The 21,697-nt window shown below is 36.5% G+C and overlaps 1 protein-coding gene across 1 annotated transcript in view; it reads left to right on the top strand.

Annotated features, from left to right (window-relative positions):
- Positions 1–4,685: 4,685 nt before the first annotated feature.
- Positions 4,686–21,697, top strand: part of LOC115413489 (nesprin-2-like) — a 108,983-nt gene continuing 91,971 nt past the window's right edge. The window contains 12 exon segments of the mRNA XM_030126363.1: positions 4,686–4,867; positions 6,770–6,946; positions 8,309–8,424; positions 10,396–10,507; positions 10,737–10,868; positions 14,334–14,486; positions 16,497–16,691; positions 18,169–18,273; positions 19,934–20,053; positions 20,231–20,431; positions 20,530–20,691; positions 21,547–21,678. Of these exon segments, the coding sequence (XP_029982223.1) occupies positions 6,890–6,946; positions 8,309–8,424; positions 10,396–10,507; positions 10,737–10,868; positions 14,334–14,486; positions 16,497–16,691; positions 18,169–18,273; positions 19,934–20,053; positions 20,231–20,431; positions 20,530–20,691; positions 21,547–21,678 (1,485 nt within the window). The 5' untranslated portion in view covers positions 4,686–4,867; positions 6,770–6,889.

Raw genomic sequence — 21,697 nt, 5'->3', positions numbered from 1 at the left:
AGTGACGTTGTTTTAATCCTGTCAGACCTGAGTCAGCACTGGATTCAGGAAAACCTTCATCTAGTTCAGAAACGTCAAAGTAATTTTAGTTTAGGAGCCACATTCAGCCCAATATGAGCTCAACTAGGACAAAACAGTCAAAAAATAACATGAAAAAAGTCTAATTATTTTGTGAAAATGTTTACATCTACAAACTAGCCTTTAAAAAATGTGAATAACATGAACAACCTGAAATTTATTCAGAAAAATAAGGGTGATTTTAACAATATTCTGCCTCAGTTTATCATTTCCACATGTACATTAAACGTGCAGATCACAGTGGATCTACAAATACACCAAACATTTAAGAACTTAATTAACAAAAAGATAATAAATATGAACAAAATAAAGACTAGCAAGAGAAAAACTGGAACAAAACAAAAATGAACCAAAAACTTGAGAAACATGAACAAAATCAACAGAAATAAACAAAACCAAAAAAAAAAGCCAACAAATATGATAAAATTAAGCAATAACAGGAACAAAACATGCGCAAAAATGAACAAAGACGTGAGAAACATTAACAAAATGATGTTAAAATTACACCTATTTCTTTTAAGATATTTCAGGTTGTTCATATTTGTTTGGGTTATTCACATTTTTGTGAAAGGATGGTTTGTAAATGTAATTTTTTTAAAAGTAAATTTACTATTATACAGGGTGGGGAAGCAAAATTTACAATGAACATTTAGTTGTTTTTTCTCAGCAGGCACTACGTCAATTGTTTTGAAACCAAACATATTGATGTCATAATCATACCTAACACTATTATCCATACCTTTTCAGAAACTTTTGCCCATATGAGTAATCAGGAAAGCAAACGTCAAAGAGTGTGTGATTTGCTGAATGCACTCGTCACACCAAAGGAGATTTCAAAAATAGTTGGAGTGTCCATAAAGACTGTTTATAATGGAAAGAAGAGAATGACTATGAGCAAAACTATTACGAGAAAGTCTGGAAGATACTATGAAAGAAGAATGGGAGAAGTTGTCACCCCGATATTTGAGGAACACTTGCACAAGTTTCAGGAAGCGTGTGAAGGCAGTTATTGAGAAAGAAGGAGGACACATAGAATAAAAACATTTTCTATTATGTCAATTTTCTTGTGGCAAATAAATTCTTGTGACTTTCAATAAACTAATTGGTCATACACTGTCTTTCAATCCCTGCCTCAAAATATTGCTATTTTTGCTTCCTCACCTTATAGGTTCCACATTCAGCCCAATATGAGCTCAGCTAGGACAAAACAGTCAAGTAATAACATGAAAAAAGTCAAATTATTTTTTTGAAAATGTTTACATCTACAAACTAGCCTTTAAAAAATGTGAATAACATGAGCAACCTGAAATTTATTCAGAAAAATAAGGGTGATTTTAACAATATTCTGCCTCAGTTTATCATTTCCACATGTATATTAAAACGTGCAGATCACAGTGGATCTACAAATACACCAAACATTTAAGAACTTAATTAACAAAAAGATAATAAATATGAACAAAATAAAGACTAGCAAGAGAAAAACTGGAACAAAACAAAAATGAACCAAAAACTTGAGAAACATGAACAAAATCAACAGAAATAAACAAAACCAAAAAAAAAAGCCAACAAATATGATAAAATTAAGCAATAACAGGAACAAAACATGCGCAAAAATGAACAAAAACATGAGAAACATTAACAAAATGATGTTAAAATTACACTTATTTCTCTTAAGATATTTCAGGTTGTTCATATTTGTTTGGGTTAGTCACATTTTTTGTGAAAGGATGGTTTGTAAATGTAATTTTTTTTAAAGTAAATTTACTATTATACAGGGTGGGGAAGCAAAATTTACAATGAACATTTAGTTGTTTTTTCTCAGCAGGCACTTCGTCAATTGTTTTGAAACCAAACATATATTGATGTCATAATCATACCTAACACTATTATCCATACCTTTTCAGAAACTTTTGCCCATATGAGTAATCAGGAAAGCAAACGTCAAAGAGTGTGTGATTTGCTGAATGCACTCGTCACACCAAAGGAGATTTCAAAAATAGTTGGAGTGTCCATAAAGACTGTTTATAATGGAAAGAAGAGAATGACTATGAGCAAAACTATTACGACAAAGTCTGGAAGATACTGTTAACCCTTTCATGCATACTGGTCACTACAGTGGACAGCTATTCTACAGCTGTTTTCTTGTATATTCATGGATTTTGTTGGTCTTTTCGTTGTTGTTTTTTTTTTTTTCTTTTAACACATATGTTTATCAAAGTTTTAAGACACTACATATCTTTTCTGACATGAATTGGTAACATTATGTAGATCTCTCCTGAGCATAAACCCCCAGAATCACAAGCATTACCCATAATTTTCACACAATTTATCAGTAAATACATGTTTCTGTGCGTCAAAAATTAAACGCATGGTGTCCAGTTGAGTGGACATTCTTGCAACTTCATGACAAATAGGTTTATAGGAATTTTTTTTTTTTTTTTTTTCATTATTTTTTTTTTTAGGTATTTTTTAATTTTTAAAAAATTATGTTTTATTTTATTTTTTTTTTTTTTTAATTTATTTTTCAGAAGAAAGTTTTCAGTCACGTTGTTTTTTTTCATGCCTAAAGAGGAATAAAAACACTCAGGAAAAAATTTTGATTAAGGTTCTCATAATTCGTCCATGAAAGGGTTAAAGAAGAATGGGAGAAGTTGTCACCCCGAATATTTGAGGAACACTTGCGCAAGTTTCAGGAAGCGTGTGAAGGCAGTTATTGAGAAAGAAGGAGGACACAGAATAAAAACATTTTCTATTATGTACATTTTCTTGTGGCAAATAAATTCTCATGACTTTCAATAAACTAATTGGTCATACACTGTCTTTCAATCCCTGCCTCAAAATATTGTAAATTTTGCTTCCCCACCCTGTATATACGATATACTAATACTGCTAAAAACAGCTACACAATAATAGGATAAATAGTATCTAAAACACAACCAGAAGATTAAACAAATAAAAGTCACACACTTGTATTAAAAGTCAGAATAAATAGGTGCATTATAAAAAAAAACCAAACATTTAAAGTGTTCAATAGACTGTGAACATGTGATAAATAAACTAAAACAGACGACAGGACAAACTCTGACCCACTGACTTCAGGTTTATTTCAGGCTTTTATTTTGAAGGTGGACTTTGGTGTTTTCTTCCCAGGATTCACTCTGTTCTGACCCTGAATGAAAGCGGATCCTCTATTAAAGTTTCAGAGGTTAACCACGGCCCAGGTCACACGTCACGTACGACTGAGGGCTTATGGGTAAACAAACGGCAGCGATGCGTTCAGGGACCACGTCCAGCTTTAACATTGAATATGAACCTTTACAAAGTTCTCAAATAACCTTTAAAATTAAATAAAAGAAACACAAAGAGCAGGAGAGGAGGTTCAACAGAACAAAAAGAAAAGAGGTCAAACTCTGTCTGGACCTAAAAAACAGGTCACAGGCTGATTATAGAAGAAAAAACAAGACAGTAATATGATGAGTGGATGAATGATTGTAATTAAAATAGAAGAAGAATGAGTTATCCTAACAAAGGCATGAAATGACAGAAGGGAAATGACACTAGATAGATAAAGACATAAATAAGTAAATAAGTAAATAAATGAATAAATGAAAATAAATAAATGAGAATGAATGAATGAATGAATGAATGAATAAATAACTGAATAAATAAATAAATAAAAATAAACAAAAAAACGAATAAATGAAAATAAATACATAAATACATGAAAATAAATAAGTAAATGAATGAATAAATGAAAATAAATAAATGAGAATGAATGAATAAATTAATTAATTAATTAATAAAAAAAACAAATAAATGAAAATAAATAAATAAATTGAACCTAATAAATAAATAAAAATTAACAAATACATTAATGAAACTAAATTAAGAAATGAATAAATGAAAATAAATACATAAATAAATGAAAATAAATGAATGAATGAATAAATGAAAATAAATAAATGAGAATAAATAAATAAATAAAATACATAAATAGTTACAAATAAATAAACAAAAAAACGAATATATGAAAATAAATAAATGAATTGAACCAAATAAATAAATAGAAATTAATGAATAATTTAATGAAGCTAAATTAAGAAATGAATAAATTAAAATAAATACACAAATAAATGAAAATAAATAAATAAATGAATGAATAAATGAAAATAAATAAATGAGAATAAATGAATAATCAAATAAATAAAATAAATACAAATAAATAAACAAAGAAAATAAATAAATGAAAAATGAATAAATAAATTGAACCAAATAAATAAATACATAAATAATGAAAATAAATAAATGAAAGGAATAAATGAAAATAAATACATAAATAAATGAAAATAACTAAATAAATGAATGAATAATTGAAAATAAATAAATAGATTAATGAAAAATAAATAAATGAATGAATGAAACTAAATAAAGAAAAGAATAAATGAAAATAAATAAATAAAAATTAATTAATTACTACATAAATGAAGAAATGAAAATGAAAATCCACAGGTTTATTCAAATGAAGTGATACTGATGTGTTGATGAACAGGAGATGTTCCAGGAGATCGAGCAGAAGGTGACGGTCCTGTCCAGGCTCTCCCAGACTGCAGACCAGGACCAGGACCAGGACCAGGACCAGGACCAGGTGGATCCAGGACCAGTGGGATCCCAACAGGAGGCGGCCGAGCTGCTCCTCCACAAACTGGATCAACTCAAGTCCAGTCTGGTGTCGTTCCAGCAGCTGCTCCAGGACCGACAAGACCTGGAGCCCAGAGACCCTCAGGACCAGGTGGGTCAAGTCTGCAGGACCAGGGACCAGGTCTAAGGGATCAGGGTTCACACCTAGTACTTAGAAATAGGTCATTATCCTGATTTAATGTGGTGAAAAATACACAAAATCTGCATTAAATCAGAATGTGTTTACATGTTGTTTTGTCATTTTTTGTCTTATTTTGTTGTATTTACTCTACAGGTTCATCCTTTGTTTTGTTTTTTTTCTTTTTTACATCATTTTCATTCTGTTGCATGTGTTTTTGTTTTATTGCATCTTTTATGTAATTTTTGTCCCATTATGTCACTTTTGTCATATTTAATCTTTTACAATTTACTTGATTTTTAACATAATTTTCATCCTGTTCAATTTTTTTTTTCTTATTTAATTTTATGTCGTTTCGTCTTTTTTCTTACTGTTTAATTTTATGTCACTTTTGCCGTCTTTTACATTCTACTGTTTTTTTCCTCTTATTTTATCTTTTTTCATCTTATATCAGTTTTACTTAATTTTCATCTTGTTTCATCATTTGTTTTTTTCCACTTTTTTCACATTTAATCTTTTACAGTGTTTTTCCCTGTTTTGTTCTTTTGTGTTTTTGTGTCTTTTACATCTAACAAGATAAAATGAGTCATTTTATCGCTGTTTTTGTTTATTTTGTCATTTTTACATTAATAACTCTTAAAGGGATTCTCTTATATCCATATATCGATTATAATATTTTTTTTATTTTTTTCCCCTTAACCTTTGTTTCTTTCTACAATTAGTCAAAACTACACTTAATTGTGTAACTTGTAGCTTTTCCACACTTTAAAATATTACTTTACATTATTTACTGCACATTATATCACATTTTTCCATCAATATTCCAAATCAAACAAGTATAAACATGATTTTATTTGTGTTATTTGCCTGTTTCATTTGTTCTTATTGTTTCTAACATGATTTGCAGCTTTTTATTAGAACAAAATAACAACGAACATAATGCGAATAAAACTTTAACCCATTAATTCATTATTAAACATCCCTGGAGTCATGTCAGACATTGGTGGTGAAAACTCCAACTCCCATGATCCCATGCTGCATCTGTTTCCATACTTTAAATTAATGGACCTCATCACTGCTCCACTGGTTGCGTCTCCTTCCTCCCATAAATTTCCATGTCGTTCACAGGTTTACGGTTCACGGATGTAACATGTGATGAAGTTACTTGTTGATAATTATTCACAGGTTTGAACCCAAACCGTCACAGATTCACAGCAGATCATTAGTGGGTTCCAGTTTCTCTGTTTAGTCTCATCCTGATGTGATAAACTAGTCCTCTGTGGTAAAACCAGATCAAGTTTTCATGCGTAAAACTGAGAATTCAACTTCAAACACAGTGTATGAAACGACTTCTGTTCAGTCCTGAAGCACGTACGTGATGAATATGGAACGAAAAAAGTGGAGTTAATTAAAAGACAAAGGTGATAATCAGGCTGTGGATCAGGACGAGGAACACAAAACGACTTTAAAAACTTATTTTGAAAGCATTAAGTTTGTGTAAAGTTTGTCCATATGTTGAGTTCACGTTATTTGCATTTTTTTCACCATTTTTACAAAGTTGTGCAGGACGTGGATTATTCTCATATAAACAGTTAAGTAGTTTTAAAATATCACATGAAAATACCTTTAATTAGAAATATTCTTAAAGTTAAATATTTATGTTTTTATATTGAATATTGAATATATGCTGAAAAGATATGTTCTTTTTAAAAATAATGTTCCACTTCATAAAGTAAAATAAAATAAAATAAAATAAAATGCACACAAAAGCATAAAAATACCTCATTCACAGTAGTAAGTGAAAAGTCCTGATCAGGTTGAGTCTTTCAGTTTGACCTCAGTAATGAAATGTTTCTGTCCTGGTTTTATCTTCAGAGATCAGAACCTGAACTGGAACCAAAGTCAGAACCAGAACCAAAGTCAGGACCAGAACCAAAACCAAAGTCCGGATCTAAACCAGAACCGAGGCTGAAGCGCAGCAGCAGCGTTCAGGAGATGTTCTCATCACCCAGAAACAAACTCCTCCGACAGAGCAGCCTTCAGCAGCAGAAGGTACTGGACCACAGACCAGGGTCTGGACCACAGACCAAGATCTGAACCACAGACCAGGAACTGGACCACAGACCAGGATCTGGACCACAGACCAGGAACTAGACCACAGACCAGGGTCTGGACCACAGACCAGGAACTGGACCACAGACCAGGATCTGGACCACAGACCAGGATCTGGACCACAGACCAGAATCTGGACCAGAGATCTGGTCTGGTCTGGACTGGACTAAAGACTAGGATCTGGACTGGACTAATGACCAGGATCTGGACTGGACTAAGACCAGGATCTGGACTGGACTGGACTAGGACCAGGATCTGGACTGGACTACGGACTAGGACTAGGACTGGGCTAAATAGATTAGAAACAACTTTATTGATTCCTTGGGCAGAGCCTTCAGGAAATTAAGGACTGGACTAAAGACTAGGATCTGGACTGGACCAGAGACTAGTGGATCCAAACAGTCAGCAGGTCCAGGTCCAGTCTAAATCCACCTCTGTTGTCCTGACAGATACTGATCACATTCAGTCATAACATCACACGTATGTGTTGTTTGTATTGTTACCTCCGCCAAGGAGGTTATGTTTTTGCCTGCGTTGGTTTGTCTGTCTGTCTGTCTGTCTGTCTGTGTGCAAGATAACTCAAAAAGTTAAGGATGGATTTAGATGAAAATTTCAGGAAATGTTGATACTGGCACAAGGAACAAATGATAAAATTTTGGTGGTGATCGGGAGTGGGGGGACCACGGGGGCCCACTGATCTGCCTTGGCGGAGGTCTGCGCTCTCCGAGTGCTTTTCTAGACTAGAAGCACTCGGAGAGCGCAGACCTCCGCCAGGCAGATCAGTGGCCCACCCCGTGGGCCCCCCACCCCCGATCACCACCAAAATGTAATCATTTCTTCCTTATCCCATTTCCAACAAACCCTGAAAATTTCATCCAAATCTGTCCATAACTTTTTGAGTTATGTTGCACACTAACGGACAGACAAACAAACAGACAACAGACAAACAAACAGACAAACAAACAAACAAACAAACCCTGGCAAAAACATAACCTCCTTGGCGGAGGTAAAAAGAGCGCACAGACCTCCGCCAAGGCAGGTCAGTGGGCCCCCGTGGTCCCCCCACCCCCAGTCACCACCAAAATGTAATCATTTGTTCCTTGTGCCAGTATCAACATTTCCTGAAATTTTCATCCAAATCCATCCATTACTTTTTGAGTTATCTTGCACACAGACAGACAGACAGACATCGGGGAGGGGGGGGGGGGGTCTGCTTTTCTAGTTTGTATTGTTTTTATTATTTTTATTATTTGTATTGTTTATGATCATTTATTATTGTGTTTTTGTGTGGCTGTCTTCCAGGAGTTGGAGCAGGAGCTGACGGAGCAGAGAGGACTGACTCAGGCCATCGCTCGACAGGGAAGCAGAGTCCGACTCCACAGTCTGGAACCAAACGACCACGAACAGCCGTCGCCACGGTAACGCCTCACACATGAATGTTGTTTCTGGTGGATTTTTAGGGCTCAGAGTTCATAAATAGAAACAAAACCAAACAGAAGGAGGCAGATTGGCTCATGATGCGTTCAAGAACAAAAATATTGTTTAATTTAATGATTAGATAAATTAAAAAAGGGACATTTATTGAGATTATTTCGTCTAGTTTGTCTCATCTCCGTGTCTCCTGTCTCCTTCTCTCCTGTCTCCTCATCTCCTTGTCTCATTGTCTCCTTCTCTCCTCATCTCCTTCTCTCCTCGTCTCCTTGTCTCTTCACCTCCTCTTCTCTTCATTTCCTGTCTCCTCATTTCCTCATTTCCTGTCTTCTTGTCTCCTTATGTCCTTTTCTCCTTATCCCCGCCTCTCCTTCTCTCTATTTCTCTTCTCCTTGTCTCCTGTCTCCTTATCTCCTCATCTCCTGTCTCCACATCTCCTTGTCTCCTCCTCTACTCCTCTCCTTGTGTCCTCATTCCTCGTCTCCTCATCTCCTCATCTCCTGTCTCCTCTTCTCCTTGTCTCCTCATCTCCTCGTCTCGTCACCTGCTCTTCTCCATTTCCTGTCTCATTTCCTCATTTCCTGTCTTCTTGTCTCCTTGTGTCCTCCTCTCCTTATTCCCCCGCCTCTCCATCTCTCTATTTCTCTTCTCCTTGTCTCCTGTCTTCTCATCTCCTCATCTCCTGTCACCTCATCTCCTTGTCTCCTCCTCTCCCCCTCTCCTTGTGTCCTCATCTCCTGTCTCCTCATCTCCTCATCTCCTGTCTCCTCATCTCCTCATCTCCTGTCTCCTCGTCTCCTCATCTCCTGTCACCTCATCTCCTTGTCTCCTCCTCTCCCCCTCTCCTTGTGTCCTCATCTCCTGTCTCCTCATCTCCTCATCTCCTGTCACCTCATCTCCTTGTCTCCTCCTCTCCCCCTCTCCTTGTGTCCTCATCTCCTGTCTCCTCATCTCCTCATCTCCTGTCTCCTCATCTCCTCATCTCCTGTCTCCTCGTCTCCTCATCTTCTGTCACCTCATCTCCTTGTCTCCTCCTCTCCTCCTCTCCTTGTGTCCTCATCTCCTGTCTCCTCGTCTCCTCATCTCCTGTCTCCTCATCTCCTTGTCTCCTGTCTCCTCATCTCCTGTCTCCTCGTCTCCTCATCTCCTGTCTCCTCATCTCCTCGTCTCCTGTCTCCTTGTCTCCTGTCTCCTCATCTCCTGTCTCCTCATCTCCTTGTCTCCTGTCTCCTCATCTCCTGTCTCCCCATCTCCTTGTCTCCTGTCTCCTCATCTCCTTCTCCTCGTCTCCTCATCTCCTGTCTCCTCATCTCCTTGTCTCCTGTCTCCTCATCTCCTGTCTCCTCGTCTCCTCATCTCCTGTCTCCTTGTCTCCTGTCTCCTCATCTCCTTGTCTCCTGTCTCCTCATGTCCTGTCTCCTCGTCTCCTCATCTCCTCTCTCCTCATCTCCTGTCTCCTTGTCTCCTGTCTCCTCATCTCCTGTCTCCTCATCTCCTTGTCTCTTCCTCTCCTCCTCTCCTTGTGTCCTCATCTCCTGTCACCTCATCTCCTTATCTCCTCATCTCCTTGTCTCCTCCTCTCCTCCTCTCCTTGTGTCTTCATCTCCTGTCTCCTTGTCTCCTCATCTCCTGTCTCCTCGTCTCCTCGTCTCCTGTCTCCACATCTCCTGTTTCCTCATCTCCTTGTCTCCTCCTCTCCTTGTGTCCTCATCTCCTGTCTCCTCGTCTCCTGTCTCCTCATCTCCTGTCTCCTCATCTCCTTGTCTCCTCCTCTCCTCCTCTCCTCCTCTCCTTGTGTCCTCATCTCCTGTCTCCTCGTCTCCTGTCTCCTCATCTCCTGTCTCCTCATCTCCTTGTCACCTCCTCTCCTCCTCTCCTTGTGTCCTCATCTCCTGTCTCCTCGTCTCCTGTCTCCTCATCTCCTGTCTCCTCGTCTCCTGTCTCCTCGTCTCCTGCAGGCCGTCTCCCGCTGCTCCTGCTGTGGACCGGGGCTCTGTTCAGATGAAGTGGGATCTCCTTCACAGTCGGATTCTGTTTTTGGAGGAGACGTGGCTGCTTCCTTCCTCTCAGGTTAGACTTCATCCTCGGAGCTGAAGTACTTGATTATCACTTTTCAAATCCAGGAAAAGAGTCAAAGTGGAGCTCACGCTACGCCTGATTATCACCTCCTCTGAGCAGGAGGGACTGTGTTGTGTCTTCGTGTTATGGGATCTCCTGCAGGGTTTGATAAGAGTCGTCTCCTAGTTTCCTTTTCTCTTCGTCCGTCTTCTTCTCGGTGTGTGATTCTGTCTTTCTGAAGGTGACAGACGCTTCTCGGAGGCGTAGTGATGGAACAGCAGGACGCATGATTGACACGCAAACCCTGAAAGAACTGCAGAACCTCAACGACCACCTGAGGGAGCTGGGACTCAGCTGCTCACAACTCAACCAGGTAATGACCACATGTAAAAATAAACCTATTAAACCCATACACAACCAGGTAACAACCACACACGCACACACACACACACACACACACACACACCAGTAAACCTATACATATCCACTACATGGACAAAATATGTGGACATGTTGGATTCAGGTGTTTCTTTTCTAACAGGACTCTGGGATACAAAACAATAATGACTAATGTCAGAATATAGTTTTATATTATGGGATAAATATCATTGCATTGGTTAGTTTGGTTTAAATTGTTTTTTTGTTTTTTTTTAATAAACATTTATTTATTATTTTTCATTCATACAAAACTTTAAACATCATGAACATCTTGAACATGGCAGTGAAAAAATAAATATATAAATAAATAAATGAATAAATGAAAATAAATATATATAAATAAAGCAAAATAAATACATAAAATGAAAGTAAATCTCAAAAAGATGTGATAAACATTAATCTGACAGCATTATATAGAAACAGCTGATTAAATAACATAATAAATAAAACTTAGGTATAAAGTTGAAATAATACTATACATGTACATTCCCACATCAAACAAAATGTCCCAATTTGTCACTTACTCACTACCCCTTCATTATCACCACTCTTAATTAAATCCAAAAACATCTTCCAAATGTTATAAAATTCTGAAGTTCTCTTTTTAACCATATACGTCACTTTCTCAAGAGCCAAACTTGAGGTTAAATTGTTTAACCAGAAGTCAAAAGAGGGGCGACCAATATTTTTCCAACACAAAGCGATATACCGCTTAGCTTGTAATAAACATAAATCAACCATTTTTCTTTCTTTAGCAGATAAAGGGCAGTTTACAGGATAAATGCCCAGTATACATAATTTAGGACACACAGGTATCGGACAAGATGTAATCTGGGAAACATATTTCAACACAGAATTCCAGAATTTTTGAATCTCATCACATTTCCACAAACAGTGATATAATGAACCCTGATGATTATTACACTTGTAACATAGGTCTGGTATATTAGGTTAAATTGTTATTTTTGCTTCCAAAATGCCTCAGAGATGGTTTTGACTTAATTTCTCTCAACATTGATCTTGTTTTTTTTTTTTTTTTTTTTTTTATCCCTGACTGATTTTAAATATTCTACCTCTAAATCTTCCATTAAACTTTAGGAAATATTGATGTTTATAAACTATATGAATGAAAATATTTGGGACACATCATGGGTAAAACTTGTCAGGATGTCCTGTTCATGATGATTTGAGATAAAAACATCAATATTTTCTTAAAGTTTAAAAGGTAAATTTTCTTCCTCAGTGAGATTGAAGAAAGTGGATGGTTAGATGTGGAAGAAAAGTACCATTTACAGTCAGAGCAGGAAAATACTTTAGAAATTTTGAGGAAGAACATTTAAAATCATAGTAAAATCCTAAGGAAGAGAAAAACAGAGAAGGAAGAAAGAAAGAAAGAAAGAAAGAAAGAAAGAAAGAAAGAAAGAAAGAGGTGATGTGGAAGGGAGAGTAGGAAAGAAAGAAACAAAGAAACAAAGAAACAAGAAAACAAACAAACAAACAAACAAACAGAAGAAGGTTGTGTGGAAGGGAGAGTAGGAAGGAAGGAAAGAAAGAAAGAAAGAAACAAACAAACAAACAAACAAACAGAGGAATGTTGTGTGGAAGGGAGAGTAGGAAAGAAAGAAAGAAAGAAAGAAAGAAAGAAAGAAAGAAAGAAAGAAAGAAAGAAAGAAAGAAAGAAAGAAAGAAAGAAAGAAAGAAAAAAGAAAGAAAGAAAGAAAGGTCATGTGGAAGGGAGAGTAGGAAGAAAGAAAGAAAGAAAGAAAGAAAGGAAAAAAAGAAAGAAAGAAAGAAGAAACAAACAAAAACAAACAACAGAGGAAGGTTGTGTGGAACGGAGTAGGAAAGAAAAAGAAAGAAAGAAAAAAGAAAAGAAAGAAAGAAAAAAGAAAGAAAAAAAGAAAAAGTCATGTGGAAGGGATAGTATAAAAAAGAAAAAAAAAAGAAAGGTCATGTGGATGAGAGTAGGAAAGAAGAAATAAAGAAGAAAAAGAAAGAAAGAAGAATGTCATGTTGAAGTGAGAGTAGGAAAAAGAAAGAAACAAACAAACAGAGGAAGGTTTTTTGGAACGGAGTAGGAAGAAAGAAAGAAAAAAAAAGAGAAAGAAAGAAAGAAAGAAAAAAGCCATGTTGAAGGGAGAGTAGGAAAGAAAGAAGAACAAAACAAACATAGAAGTTTGTGTGAACGGAAGTAAAGAAAGAAAGAAAAAAGAAGAAAGAAGAAAAAGGCCATGTGGAAGGGATAGTATGAAAGAAAAAAAACAACAAACAAACAGAGGAAGTTGTGTGGAACGGAGAGTAGAAGAAAGAAGAAAGAAGAAAGACAGAAGAAAGAAAAGAAATTCATGTGGAAGGAGAGTAGTGAAGGAAGAAAGAAAGAAAGAAATAAGAAAAAAGAAAAAAGAAAACAAACAAACAAACAAACAACAACAAACAAACAAACAGAGATGTTTGTGTTGGAAGGGAGAGTATGGAAAGAATAAAGAAAGAAAAAAAAAGAAAGAAAGAAAGAAGAAAGAAAGAAAAAAGAAAAAAGGTCATGTGGAAGGTAGATAGTAAAGAAAGAAAGAAAGAAATAAGAAAGAAAGAAAGAAAAACAAAGAAAGAAAGAAACAACAAACAACAGATAGTTTGTGTTAACGGAGATTAAAAAATAAATAAATAAGAAAGAAAGAAAAAGAAAAATAAAGAAAAAGAAAAAAAAAAAGAAAAATTCATGTTTGAAGGAAGTATTAAAGAAAGAAAAAAAGAAAGAGAAAAATAAAGAAAAAAGTAAAGAAAGAAGAAAGAAAGTCATGTGGAAGGGAGTAGGAAAAACACAAACAACAAACAGAGGAAGGTTGTGTGGAACGAGAGTAGAAAGAAAGAAAGAAAGAAAGAGGTGTGGAAGAAGTAGAAAGAAAGAAAAAAGAAAGAAAGAAGAAGAAATTTCATGTGAAGGGAAAGAAAGAAAGAACAAACAACAACAGATTGAGGAAGGGAGAGTAGGAAAAAAGAAAGAAATACAGACAGACAGACAGCATACAGACGACAGACAGAAAGAAAAAAAAAAAAGAAAGAAAAAAGAAAGAAAGCCGTGGAAGGGAGAATAGAAAAGGAAGGAAGTTATAGTCCTATATTCCTGTTAAAACACTCTTATAACACAGTTAAAACAGCAGTCTGTGAAACGTACTAGACAATATATTATTAATATGATAATTACAGAAATTGTCATTAATTAGTGTCCAAAAAAGAACAACTTTTGAATTCTGACCAAATCCAAATAGTGAAAAAATAATCTGAGCTTTTCTAACCTGAGGTGCAGAGTGTGAATAATATTCTCACGTGGACAGCAGAGGGTTAAACATGTGTCCTGTATGTGGGACATATGTGTCCTGACTGTCTGACCTGTGTGCTTCAGGACTCAGTGGAAGGGTCCAGGCAGACCCTGGACGAGGGTTTGTTCCACGTCCTGAGTGGAGCGTCTCTGTCCCTGACGTCCATCCACGACCTGCTGACATCTCCCATGACGATGAGTGATGAGGACACACAGAGGACCGTACTGGACCTGCAGGTGGGACGCCGTGTCCGCTGGAGGACAGAGGTTTCATGTAGTTCAGGTTCCACATCCAGACCCATATGACCTGAACTGGATCAGACCACAACAATAAGAACAGAAAAAAAGTCTAATTGCGTGATGAAAATGTTTACATTTACAAACTATCCTTTAAAAAAAATTGAACAAACACAAAGAACCTGAAATGTCTTCATTTCTGTGCAGTTTTTGCCAATTTTCCCTCATTTTGTTACTTAAATTGTTCATTCTGGTGATTGTGTTATTTTTTGTTAATTTATGTTAATTTTGTTACTTCTTCTCTTAATTTATTGAGTCTTGTATTCATTTTTTGTGATTGATTATTTTATTAATTTTTTGTTAAATTATGTCCAGTTTTTCCTGTTTTTTTTTTTGTTACCATTGTGTTACTTGTGTTCCTTTTTGTTCATACTAATAATTATGTCATTTCTTGATTTAATTCATATTCATTTTGTTGCTTATTTTGTTCATTTATAGAGTTTTGTTCATTTTTATTCATTTTGTTCCTAATTCCATTAAATTTTTGTTAATATTAGTGATTATTTTGTGCAATTTTAACAATATTTTGCCTCAGTTTATTATTTACACATGTGCATTTTAACTTACAGACCACAGTGGATCTACAAATACACTAAATATTTATTAACAGGCAGAATATTGTTAAAATTACACTTGTTTGTCTTCAGACATTTCATATTGTTCATATTTGTTCAGGTTATTCACATTTTTTTGTGAAAGGATAGTTTGATAAATGTAAATATTTTCATTTAATTTAAGTTTTTTACACTAAAACAGAGATAGTTCTTGAATTGTCATTATTTACAGGTTATTACGTTATTATTAGTTTTCTGGTCTGATCCAGTTTCTTGTCTTTTTTTGCGACTTGGCCCTGGATAAGCGGAAGAGGATGGATGGATGGATGGATGGATGGACGGACGGATGGACGAATGACGTATGGAGGGATGGATGGATGATGGATGGATGGATGGACGGATGGATGATGGATGGACGTATGACTGGATGGATGGATGGATGGATGGACGGACAGGTGGATGGACGGATGAATGGATGGATGGACGTATGACTGGATGGATGGATGGATGGACGGACAGATGGATAGATGACGGATGGATGGATGGATGGATGGACGGACGGATGAATGGATGGATGGACGGATGACTAGCTAGATGGATGGATGGATGGATGGATGGACGGACGGATGAATGGATGGATGGATGGACGGACGGATGGATGGACGGACGGACGAACGAATGGATGGGTGATGGATGGATGGATGGATGGATGGACGAATGGATGGATGGATGGATGGATGGATGGATGGATGGATGGACGGATGGATGGACGGATGATGGAGGGATGGATGGATGGATGGATGGATGGATGGACGGACGGATGGATGGACGAATGAATGGATGGACGGATGGATGGATGGATGATGGATGATGGATGGATGGATGAGGGATGCATCATTCTGGGATACTGTATATTCAACGATTGTTAGGATATTGGGTTATGGAATCCCTAAAACATGGTTGGTGATGTATTTTGGATGTATTATTGGTAATAATGTAAGAAAAAAATGATAGATATGTGTTTAAAATACTATTAGCAGACTGTAAAAGGGCTATTACCAAAAAATGGTGCAGATTAGAACCTCCTACAACTAAGGACTGGATACAAACAGTGAATGGAATATTTGAGATGGAGATTCTGGCCCACAGCTTGAGGATTCCAGAAGAACAGTGTAAATGGATGAATTGACAATTTTCATTTCAACGTCACATTAGTAAAAACAATTGTCAGTCACAAAGGTTTATTATGGTCAGTGTATCCCAAATGTCCTGTGTTTGTTTTGTATTGTACAGAAATCAAACACAAAACATAAAGTAAAAAAAAAAAAAAAAAAAAAGCACTTAACCTGTGTATAATTCCTAACGGAACTACCTCATTATATTTTGTGTTTTTCAGAGTTTGTCTGCAGAGTTGGACGCCCTCAGCACTGAACTGTGTTGTCAGGGGTCAAAGGTCAGCAGTTTCCTGGGGTCGGACCGTAGTCTGCAATGTGTGGATGCTCTGGTGCGAGCGGTGGCTGTGGTCCAGACGGCTCTGAGCAGCAAAAAGAAACAACTGATAAACCTGCAGGAGGAGACGGTGAAGCATCAGGTCAGAAGGAAACAAACAGAATCAACCACTCATTGAACGGATCAATGAATCCAATTGAAATAAGGTCAATGCCTCAAATTAACCACAGCTGCAGTTCAGATTATTTATGTTTATGGTTTTGTGTGGTCTGACCTTTTTTCATTAACACGTAAATGTAAACCCTTTTAAAGTAGTCCTATAATTAATCCATAATATTCACTGTATCGTTTGTGTTTTGGGTGTTTATAAATCTCTTGTCGTACTTACGATTAGCTTATATTTGGATGCATTTGTGCACATTATTAACCCTCCGGTATCCCGTCCAGCGAGGCCCTTACTAAGCACCAAGTGTGCCATTTTGGCACACTTGTGGAATAATGTAAAAAAAATTTTCATGCAGTTTGTTTGTAATTCTTTTACACTTTTTTTCTATTTCATCATCTTGAGCTGTAAATAAAAATACCAAATACTCAATAATTGTCACTTTTTTTTTTAACCCTTTAAATGCCGTGTTTGTAATGTAAACAAACCCTTTTTTTTTGGATGCAAAAAACACAAATTTTTTTTTTTTTCAATATACTACATAAAAAGCGGATCACATATTATTTGATTTTTGCAGCCTGGCATATGTCAATGATTAACAGCAACATCGGTTAATTTGCATGATTAATTTTGGCGCTAGGTCAAATGATCAAAAATATTAGCATCAGTCACCAAGTGTGCGTAAAATGCACACCTATAAATCAAACTATTAAATATTATATACTGATTCATTTTTCTGCTCTAATTTGATTTCATTTTTGTAAATCAAGGTCAGCCCTAATCATACCTATCAAATAATCATTTTAGATTTTTTTTAACCCTTTAAACAATCTATTTTCATCATGATGTCACTACATTTTTTGATTCAAAAAACACAAAATGTTTTTTTTTTTTTTTTTCAAAATACTACATTAAAATTGTATTCCATATTATTTGATTTTTGCAGCCTGGCATATGTCAATGATTAACAGCAACATTAACAACATTAATAAATTCATTTAGACCCTCACCTCTCAAATGAAGCCCAGATATCAGTAAAAGCAGGATTTATGCCTTAATGGTTTTCGGATCAAAAACAGTGCTTATAATGGAAGAAATAGTGCGTTTTAGGCACACTTTGGAGACAGATGCTAGTCTTGTAATTTTCTTCTGTTTTCAATGTGCAAATTTTAGTTGGTGGCCAGAATTTTAAAGATCATGCAAAAATGAACACCTTTTGAATTCTAACCTTATTTAAATTGTGAAAAATAATATGAAGTTTTTTAACACGAAGTGCAAAGTGTGCCTAAAAGGTGCACCCGGATACCAGAGGGTTAATGGTAAAACTTGTAGGATTCCTTACTGCTTTGGACAGTGGTTTCATTATATCACACTGTATTTTTACTATTATTTTGTACTTTTTTTTTTCTATGCATGAACCAGTTTACAGATCCACCTTTGTCTATTTAACCCACAGAGACGAATAAAAGAGTTGCATGCTGCCTTCACTTCTAACCAGTCGACTGTTCACCAGATAATTAATGACTTCAGTGGAAGTCTGGGTCCTAATGAGCAGCTCCAGGTACTGTTTATTTACATGGACAAGCATCAGTGTATGAGACTCACATTCTGACACAAGAGTTCAATGAAGATAATCGACATATGGTGTGGTTTTAACTGTGTCTGGTGTCTAAAATGAAGGGCACATTTCTATGAATAAGTCACCTAGAGCAGTAATATCACCGCGTAGTTCAATTTTTGATATTTTACTCTTAAAATGATCCAAATGAGCTATAATTAATGTAATGTTGCCTTCAGGTGCTATGGGAATTATCATAAATTCTACTATGAGCTCGAAAATTGCACGTGAACGCCTCCTCAAGTCATGTTTTCCACCGGAGAACTGGGAAAACATGTTGATTTACGACCTGGCGAGATTAAAATAACCTTTGACCTTTTCAACATGGTGGAGAGCAAGGGGGGATTCATGGCAAATGATAAACAACGCTTTTACTAACGTTCTGTTGCTGTTAGCTGATTTTTTTTCTTGCAAATTTATAGTACACACAATACACAAAAACAAAAAATTACATTAACAAGTGCTGTATGAGACGAATTAATACAACGCACTTGTAATTTCACATTCACAGGTGGAAATGTTAATCTTTCCGACAGCACTTGAAGGCACCTTAAAATGGCGTTAAGCAGAGCGCTCTGGCCTTCATAAGCGACCATTAGCAAGGCTTTTGTAACGCCACGAAGAGCTTTATTTTCCAGTTTTACTTAAGGTTTATTAAAGTGAATACTCTACAGCCGTAAAAAAACTAACAAACCTTAAAACAACAGAGTTGGTTTCACGGAAAACCCCTGGAAGCCATTTTAAAAAGTATAGTTCCCAAGTGGCAAATAATTATTGTAGCTTTAGCAACGAAGCTAACGACGTCTTCTGCTAGCTTACAGCGGCAAGTTCATTACCAGCACTAATAACTTTTCAGTCCTCCTTTATTTTTAAAGGAAGTGTGGTATGGTTAAATGCCAACATATATGTTAAACAGCGGAGGGGAAAAAACCCTGGAAATTATTTTAATGACATAATGGTGAACTAGCTAAGTTTCAGTACCTTATTGTAATGTTAGCTACAGAATAAGCTACAACTTCTGCTACTTGACTGTTAGCATAATGACAGTATTGGTCATTTCATTTCAATGTTGCTTAAGCAAATATGCTACGAGCAGAAGAAAATAGCCACATAAACAGCAGAGAAAAGCCATGAGAGCTATTATACTGTCGCTAGCTAGCCAAGGCAAGATTGTAGCTTAGCATTAGCAACCGAGCTATGCTAGCTGACAACATTTGCTATCTAAACATTAGTGACCTCATTACCACTAGATATCTTTATTTTCCATCTCTGTTTTATTGAATTTGATTCCTTGCGGTGGTGAAAAGGGGCCAAAAGAGGTAATAAAAACAGTGGAAACTCTGATATTTGTTTTGTAGTGGTTATCAGCTGTTTTTTCTTCACCAATGTTATTCCTATGTTTAGCTAAAATTACAGTAATCAGATAAATTACCATTAAGTATTAGACATGTAATGTTACTGTCAATTTAAATGCATGCAACATTTATTTTGAGATGATAACATGATTAACTGTCACAAAACAAAGAGATATTTAGGAGTTAACAAATGTACCTATTGGTTGTCTGTTTAATATGACCCATTACAAAATACATTTCTTTTCCAGACTGTGGCTCAGATTCAGGAGACTCTTCATCAGCAGGTTGAACAGGTGAACTTTCTGCTACAGGAGGGAGAGCAACACAACCTGCCTGAATCTGTTGTCCAACAGGCCACACAGCTGCAGGTACAGTATATGACCTGGTCTACATAGAACCTGGTGTAGTAGATGTTTACAAAGAGAGCTGTGTGTAGATCTTCCAGAGTACATTCAGTAGAGTTCTCATCTGCCACATGGTTGTTGGATGTCATGTTGTATCTGTTTAAGTTTCCTGTTTACTGTGTTCATACTTTATGTATTTAGGTGGACTTGGATGGTGCACTGGGTGGTGTTCACTCCCGTAGTCTGGATCTCAGGACCAGTGTGGATCTTCAGCGTCAGTATGAACAGCTCGTCCACAGCCTGAAGGAGCTGCTGACTCTTGGCTTTGAACGCCTCGTCCTCCAGCCTGAAGCAGAACTCCAGAACCGGGATCAACTCCTAAACCACCTCAGCACTCACAAAGTTGGTGTTAGACTTATTCACCTGATTAACACTGCTTCAGTGTCTGACAATAACAAAAAAACCCCCCCATAATATCATCCTCTATGTTGGGTGTTTAGAAGTTCTTCCAGTTCCTCAGCCAGCATTTAAGGATCCTTCAGTATTTGGCTCAGAAAGTCCCAGAGAATGTTCGACAAACACTGGAAGATCTGCAGGAGGATGTGGTCCGACTGGAACAGCGTGGACTGGAGAAAGGAATCAGGATGGAAGAAATCCTGCAGGTACTATCTGACAGAAGGATGATACGTAAACGGTGTTAATAAGCTGAGACATAATTTTGTTGAAATTGCACTTACTTTTTAAAGATATTTCAGGTTGTTCAGGTTTTAAACACTTTCATAATGTAAGATAAGACTTTATTGATCCCACCATGCGGAAATTTAACAGTTTAGAGCAGCAATATGCAACACACCAGTGCAAAAGAAAGGTAGATAGAAATAAACGTTCTTAAAAGTATAAAAATTTAAGTATAAAATTTAAAGATATTTGCATATTTACATAGTGATTGCACATATACATGATGTGATATGGGGGGGGTGGAGGGTCACTGTGAACTGTTATACAGTCTGATGGCTGTGGGGAGGAATGACCTGCAGAAGTGCTCCTTCTTGCACAGGGGATATAACAGTCTGGTGCTAAAGGAGCTGCTCAGGGTCTCTACTGGGGGGTGCAGGAGGTGCCGACATCCTTCTGTCCGCCACCTCCAGGAGTCCAGCGGGCGGCCTAGGACAGAGCCGGCTCTTTTTATCAGTTTATTGAGGCTCTTTCTGTCTCTCTGTCTGTAATTTAACTTGCATACTAAAAAAAAGAGAATTATTATTTTACTGGTCTGGCCACCTTGACATCACATGTGGCTTCAGAACTAAAATGAGTTTGACAGTCCTGCTCTTTATCATTACAGAGTCAGTCAGCTGCGAGTTACATGTCTGACCTTTATTCAGTTTCTTCTCAAACTTTTAATGACCTCTTTTAAACACAGGGACAGAATTACTACAGGATGGGGTTGGACCTTCAGTCGTTTTCATTAGACTCCATTACAGTTAAAACAGTTTTTTTCTTCTGTTTTTCTGTATCAGATGTGGTCACAGTGGGAGGACGACTGCACCTGGATGGACTCCCTGCTGAGAGGCATCGAGACTTCATTTCCCAACATGCATGAGGGCGGTGAATCTGAGGAGCAGATATCGAATAAGCTCTGTGTCTACCAGGTAATTTTATTTATTTCTA

This window comes from Sphaeramia orbicularis, chromosome 22 (assembly GCF_902148855.1).
Source record: "Sphaeramia orbicularis chromosome 22, fSphaOr1.1, whole genome shotgun sequence".
NCBI lineage: Eukaryota > Metazoa > Chordata > Actinopteri > Kurtiformes > Apogonidae > Sphaeramia > Sphaeramia orbicularis.
This window is presented reverse-complemented; position numbering and strand designations above follow the sequence as displayed.